This window comes from Pangasianodon hypophthalmus, chromosome 4 (genome assembly GCF_027358585.1).
Source record: "Pangasianodon hypophthalmus isolate fPanHyp1 chromosome 4, fPanHyp1.pri, whole genome shotgun sequence".
Classification (NCBI taxonomy): domain Eukaryota; kingdom Metazoa; phylum Chordata; class Actinopteri; order Siluriformes; family Pangasiidae; genus Pangasianodon; species Pangasianodon hypophthalmus.
The window spans coordinates 32,053,920-32,061,428 of record NC_069713.1 but is presented as its reverse complement, the minus strand read 5'-3'; the positions used below and the strand labels follow the sequence as shown (position 1 = coordinate 32,061,428).

Sequence of the window (7,509 nt, the reverse complement as noted above, 5' to 3'; positions counted from 1 at the left end):
AGGCGCTTGCGCGAGTAGGCCTTAGCTCTGTGATTGGACAGTGCTTGCGTTTCAGTGTAGCACGTCTGCAACACAGTGATGAACGTGAAATGCAATGCGAAGGAGAATGACATTCACTTCTGAGACAGCATTTAATTCTGTATAAAGTTATAACCTGCTGATTGTTCGACCAACAGAAGAGCGATGAAATGAAGGCTTTAAAAATGAGAATGGATTTTATAGTGGATTTTGTCTACCATTTGATTGGTCAAGGAACTTGGAAGGAAGGAAGAAAAAAAAAAACTGCTCAAGTGTTGGATAACTTTGGGACGCGGCACTTACTTAAGACAGTGCAGGGGTCCTGGGGGAGACATTCGGGCGACGCTGGCCCCGTTCACGGAGCTCAGCTGCACCTCAGAGATGTAGAGCGTCACCGAGGAAGACTGCAGCCTCGTCTTTACAACCTCCAGTGGACACGTCAGGATGGCACCAACCGTGCCTCCACAGCTGGACAGGAAGATAACGGAGCGGAAATTCAGTAATTTATAATAAAAAGTACGCTGCTCTGTCGCAACAGAGACATTAATCTTGCTGTAGTTTACTATGTAAGGATTAAAACACTGCACAAGCATGCTGTTAGAGGAAAATAATCAACAACACCATGCTGTGATACAACCTGACACAGAATAGAGTTATGAAGTTGGTCGTTTTCCTTTAACATCCCGCATCCGAATGTTTTTCTTTCCGGCAATTTGCCAAACGGTATTAAATAAAGAATGCCGCGTCAGACTTTTTATCCAATTGCTGTTACATTTAACGTTGTGGAACATTCAGTCCCTGTTATCACTTACACTGTAGCAGAGACCAGAGAGAGAGAGGAAAAAAAACAATCGCCATGTTACCGTTACCTAGAAACCGGAAAATGTAAAGTAAAGTCCGCTGTCCTGAAGACTTTGCCATGTCGAAAAACGTAAAGTCAGATTGAGGCTACGTTTACACGACAACGATGTAGTCAAAAACGGAAAAGTTTTTCTCTTGCGTTTTCAAAAAGTTTCACGTATACACGACAACGTTTTCAAAACGATTCGCGTTTACACACATCCGCGATAACGGCCAAAAACGCTGTATTGCGTACGCCAGGCCAGTAGTTGGCGCTGTCACCCTGTTAGTTGGTTGTAATATTGGTGAAGTAAATCCACACTTTGCTGAAGAAGCGTTAGCAGCAACAACACGACCATGTTCTCCGCCATTGTTGTGTATGTTTTTATTCGCGCTTGCCTTTACAACAGACACGTACTGCGCATGTCTACATACCGAACACGTACTACACACGCGCATGACGTCACCGCTTTCAAAGATTCCCGTATTGGGTGTTTACATGGAGACGATAACGGCGGCGTTTTCAAAAACTTGCACTTTGAAACTCGTTTTCAGAAATATGCGTTTTTCAGTCCGCAAAACGCCGCTGTCGCGTAAACAAACAGGCAAAACGCATAAAAAGTTTCCCGTTTTTGGCTGAAAACGTTGTCGTGTAAACGGCCCCTGAAACTGTAGACTCCTTCCATTAAATGCTAAAACGTCACCTTTACGTAAGAATTAATCTTAATCTGTTTATATAGAGCTACAATACTGTTACTATAGAAACAATAACACATGAGAATGAGAGCGTTAACGTAAACCTACGATCCGTCAGAGCTGCCGTTTGAATTCAGAAAGCATTTAAAAATGATGTGTGTCCTGCATTTCCTTTCCGTAGCACATTTCCTGCTGGATGTCCGTATACAAACACACACAAATACAATATACATGAGTAGGCAAAAGGTCTTGGCACTCGTCCTCAGCTGTACTGGCATGTACATCACAGTCCTGGCCTCGCGCCATGCAGGAAATAGGTCATGGATCATGTGCGTCAAGTTCATGGAGAACATGTATGGCCTACATGTGCACGTTGTGTGCAGGTACAAAGGTCAGAGTAAACAGCGCTGCTTTAAACACGTGTACCGAACGCGGGACCCGAGCGCACGCACTTCAGAGTACGTCTCATACTCGCAGACCTTCTCAGAAATATGGAGACTTCTAATCCGTAAGAGGAAAACTAGGAATAAAGCATGACGATTCCAGGAAAACAATCCGTGTAAAGCCTGAGTATTTTCCTATAAAATCACGTCCCAGAGTGTTTTATTCCTCTTATTCCTCCCACAGCGATATTCCAACGTTAAGCATGTCTAATTTGTTAATCGATGACACATTGTACTTTTTATCCGTTTAGAGTTAGATTTAAAGTCCGCGAAACAAGTTCCCGTTATCACTTACGTCCCAGAGGCTCTAAAGAATCATTCCGTTAACATTGTCTTTCAGGGGCCGTTTACACGACAACGTTTTCAGCCAAAAACGGGAAACTTTTTATGCGTTTTGTCTGTTCGTTTACACGACAACGGCGTTTTGCGGACTGAAAACGCATATTTTTGAAAACGGGTTTCGAAGTGCAAGTTTTTGAAAACGCCGCCGTTATCGTCTCCATGTAAACACCCAATACGGGAATCTTTAAAAACAGTGACATCATGCGCGTGCGTAGTACGTGTTCGGTATGTAGACGTGCGCAGTACGTGTTTATTGTAAATGCAAGCGCGAATAAAAACATACACAACAATGGCGGAGAACATGGTCGTGTTGTTGCTGCTCAAGAGTTTGCTAACGTTTCTTCAGCAAAGTGTGGATTTACTTCACCAATATTACAACCAACTAACAGGGTGACAGCGCCAACTACTGGCCTGGCGTACGCAATACAGCGTTTTTGGTCATTAACGTAGCCTTATTTTTCACTTTAAAATAACAAATAAGACGAAAAAAAAAAAAAAAAAAAAACGCAGCCTGTCAGGTTACCGAAAAAACAAAGCACAAACCCAAGTCAACAAACGAACAGCTTCTTAAGAAGAAGAAGAAGATCGATGTTTTTGTTATGGTTCAGTCAGAACCCAGGTTTAATCCTATTAAAAACCTGTGGAACGACTTGAAGAGAGCTGAGCACAGGAGATCTCCTCACAGTTTGACAGATCTGACGCAGCTCTTGCACAGAACAGTGGAATAAAATCATTAAATCAAGATGTTCTAAGCTGGTAGCCAAAAAACACTGAGTGCTGAACTACAACTAAAAAGCGCTTGAACAAAGGATTAGTTAAAGGGTGTGCATACTTATGCAACCAGGGTAAAGTGAGTTTTTTCTTCTCCTGCCTCGGTTGTATGTATATGACAATAAAAGTGGAAAAACATCCGACGTTTATTGATTTATTGTTTTCTTTTTTTCTCACAAAAGCTGCAGTTTTAAGAGGGGTGTGTAGACTTTTCTATCCGCTGTAGTTACGGAGTAACGTATAAAAAGTGACGAAGTAGTAAAGCTGATAACGTGAATTAAATATTATACGTAACGCATGATTTAATGGAAGAAGGAAAAAAAAATAAAATGATGTGCTTTTTAGAGGCAAGGTCACGATGGGTTCACACACACCGACGGGTTGTTTTTTTTTTTTTTTTTTACGCAACAAGCAACGCCATGCCGTTCTATCTCGAGCCTGATGTGGAAAAGTTTGCGTGGTGATTACACACAACAGCCTGTTAACTCCCGTGCCTATTTTTGCTCCGCCTTTCGCAGACCGACCCACATTACAGGCGTCGACGGTGACCTTCGGCCTACTTTCTTCCTGCATGTCAGCGCTGGAGATTACGCTCTCTCTCTCTCTCTCTCTTTTTCTCTCGTTCGCTGATGGCAGCGTGTGTGGAAACATGATCACATACACACAAGTGAACAAGCGTGAGGGCAAAACAAAGCTGCTGAAAAATAAAGTCTGTGCAATCTGTGAAGCTCAGAGCTTCAGTCATGAGCTTGCAGGAGCAAGTTAGAGCTCGAGTTACTGAAATTCTGCACTTTCCTCCTCCAAAGAAAAAGATTTGTGTGTATTTTGTTATGATTACATGCCATCTCTAGTTTTATTTTTTTTTTATTAATCCTTTAATTAAAAAGGAAAGCGTGCGTTTTTGTCATGCAGGAAAAGACGAGTGTTTGCCGTTCGGTGTTGAAAGAGAAGGAAAATAAACTGCGAACGAATCGGAAACGAATCCTCTTGCAAGAAGATAAACAATAGAAAGGCTGTAAAAGAATTACGGCCACTGAGATCGTATAAACACGAACGTTTATTTGACTTTCAGCTTAAACATTCATCTCAAAATCATTTCCAATGTGTAACCTATTACGCCAATTTACTGTGACAAGAACCTAAATGTGGCCAAAGAGTGAAACTCGGTTTGCGACTTGCATTAGGTTACGTTTTTAGTCCAACTCTGGAAAAAGATTAGACTAAAATCTAAACCAGGAATGCCTTTCTCCACTCCTGGAGTGAAAGTTTAACCCTTTCCCTGCCAACACGCTGACACGGTTAGTCACGGTGTATGATCAGATGCTTACCACACTTTCATTTATCTAGTTCTAGTTCCTTACTCCAAGGTTCTCCGACCTTTTGTGCCTGGATGCGGGTTCTCGAATATCTAGCTTGGACGTCACAACCCGCTTCCTTCGGACTCGCCTTAAGTCTTACTACAACCATCTCCATTTCCCCGTGCGGTGGACTCGGACTGCCCTGACAACCCTTTGGCTGTGTTTAATCCGTTACTGTTCTAAACACGTTACTATTCCTGCTTTCGCTCTTAGCATGTTCATAACTTCATCACACGCAACGGCTATAAAATATACTGAAGAACGTTGTGTAGCTGATAACAACTAAACCACACAATCTATTTTTGGCTAAGCAGCACTAAAGACCATCATGCTAGTTTGATATATATATATATATATAAATCTATCTATGTGTCTTTCATCTTATAACAACAACAACAACGTAATAAATACTGCCCGTGTAAGAGATCTTACGGAAACGTTGTTCTCGTCTCGAACAGTTAAGTGGATTTGTTTCCTTTTGGTTTGTTGTATATACAAGAGGCTTTTGGACGTCCATTTTGTGCATAAATGCTTTAATTTGTTCCTTTTGCCTACCAGATCATGTGTATTTAAGATCATTTCCATTCCAACGTCCAAACTCTTTACAGGATCTGTGCGACTTTTCACGGCGAAATGTCTTGCTCCTCAGAGACCAGAGCTAAAGCGCAGCCTTTTCTCGCCAGCGGCGTCCTTGAGAGAGCACAGATTTCATTTTTTTCCTCGCGTAGTTTACTGAATTTAGGGTCGGCGAGTCCTCGGAAAACTCCGACAGCCGCCTGACAAGCTGTGCATGTGCCGTGAAGGTTAAAAAGATCTCGTGTTAGAAATGAAACACTTCAGGAGTGATGTTACACACATATAGTAATATATATATAATAAATAAATAATGTATACACATAAATAATCCACGACAGGGTGCTGGGATGAAGCGGCGTTCCTGTTACCACGCTGACGATGATTATTTTTTTCCTGAAGTGTGTTATTTCAATAATAATTAGGGGGCCAAGCACCAAAAAAGTTGCACAGGCCCCCTATTGGGATTGTATTGTTTTCTTATTAGTATTCTTACATTGGATTTTGTTGTGACATAAATAACGTAAAAAAATTAAGCATTGCAAATTAATCCTGGGTAATTCTCTCGCTCGTAGTTGTCATGGTAACGACATGCCAGGACGTAACATTTATTCGGATTACGTAGAAGACGTATATATATATTATCTGAGATGTTCTACTGAGCGTAATTAAGATTTATTCGTGAATTAATCGTGACTGGCGATCATCTTTTGCACGTAAACATGTCGGCCATTTTGTTTTGAACCTACTATCAGTTATTACAGTTGTTCAGCTCAGGAGCAAAATCACAAACTTGCCCTTCACAATAAAGTCAAAACCCTTTTATAGGATTCAAACACAGGGTCAAAACAGCTATGTGGAGGTTAAGGGGGCGGGTCGCTGTCAACGATCTCGCTTCTGATTGGCTGACACAAACGAACGCTGGAGATTTTACACGAATAACCGTTTACTTCATTTGCATATTTACGTTACGTTACGTTTTTATTTATGTATTTATTTATTTTTAATGATCAATTTTCTAAAAAGAATCTTTCTAGACATTCATTTAAACTTTGTACCTACTTTTTTTTTACATTTTATAAACGTACAAAAATAAAAAAATAAAAAAAATAAAAACGTCGCGCGACCGCTTGCTTGTATTGATATTCTAGAAACTTCCGTCACGTCCAAACCCACTCCACACTCCTGCACTACATAGTGCGCTACACAGGCGTTAGCAGTGCGCTAACAGAGGTGGCCTAGTTAGGGCTGAATGTGGGATTTGGGACGCGGCCAAATCTGAGCGCTGTTATATTGCAGGAATGTAAATAACAGGTAACGCAATTGAATGACACTCATACTAACGCTTGTTAGGATCTATAAAAAAATATATATATATTTATATAAACATAAGTATATATATACATACATAAATAGAGTTAATGATAAATATAAACAGCGGTTGATGTTATTAGCATTAGCATTGTTATTAGTAATAGTAGTGTTTGTTATAAAAGCTAGCTAGCTAACGGTCACGGCTAGCTGCTTAGCCCCAGGCCTCCGGGATGCAGGACTGAGCAGTGAGGCTTGTCTTGTTGTGATTGTAAATGAATTAAAAAGCAGGTAAACACGTATTTATGTTGAGTAACTAGCCAGGTTATCAGTGCTGAGCCTTAGACTCACCCTCCAGCAAACAGATGAACCAGTGTGTCCCTCTGACTCATCCTTTAGCATTCTCTTCTCTTCGCCTTCACTCGGGTTCAACTGCAAGCTCGCTGTTTAAATAACTGACCCCTTCTCCAAAAACAAAACAAAAACCTGTTTTTTTTTATTTCTGATCCAGCCAGTGAAGGAGGTATGCAAGACCAAAAAAAAAATCTGCAAATGCAAATTTCAGCCCTATGGATCAATATGGATCAATATCAGCTCTAAGATTAGGATTAGATAGTATTTAAGGCGCAAATAAAGCTTATTAAAGAAGCAGAATGCACGTTATTAAGTAGAAAAGGTGCAGAATTCCGTGTCATTGCTGTTTATTTGACATTAACGTCTCAGCATCTCGTCCCCAAAGCCGCCCCGCAGCAGCTGCCGAGCCAAATGCGAGGAGACGGACAGCCGAGTCTCTATTTACAGTCGAATCAGAAGCCGAGACAACAGACGCCGCGATTGGTCGAGGCGCCCTGTGACGTCACGCAGTCCCCGCCCACACTTATCATGCTCCCTTCACGTGATCACGCCATTGATGAATTGAGAGGAGGCTGCGTGATTGTGATTGTCCAAAGTCTCTTCCTTTAAACCAGCCATCTTTAAACCAACCATCTCACATCCTGGGTTTATTTTTAGCTAATGTATTAATAAGTTCATGTATCATGAGTTTTTATTTTATTTTTAATTTTTGTAACTTTTAAAGGTTTTTTTTTTTTTTATGAATTAGACTAGAATTTTCCTAAATTCATTTTATTCATTTAATTTAAAATAAAAAATTAATG

At 40.8% G+C, this 7,509-nt stretch overlaps 1 protein-coding gene across 1 annotated transcript in view; it reads right to left on the bottom strand.

The window, feature by feature from the left end:
- slc25a36a (solute carrier family 25 member 36a) overlaps positions 1-7,140 on the bottom strand; it is a 26,229-nt gene extending 19,089 nt beyond the window's left edge. Inside the window, exons 1-2 of the mRNA XM_026936633.3 lie at positions 6,704-7,140; positions 322-486 (exon numbers count right to left, since the gene is read on the bottom strand). Of these exons, the coding sequence (XP_026792434.1) occupies positions 322-486; positions 6,704-6,744 (206 nt within the window). The 5' untranslated portion in view covers positions 6,745-7,140. The remainder of the gene's footprint in view (positions 1-321; positions 487-6,703) is intronic.
- Between the last annotated feature and the right edge of the window lie 369 nt (positions 7,141-7,509).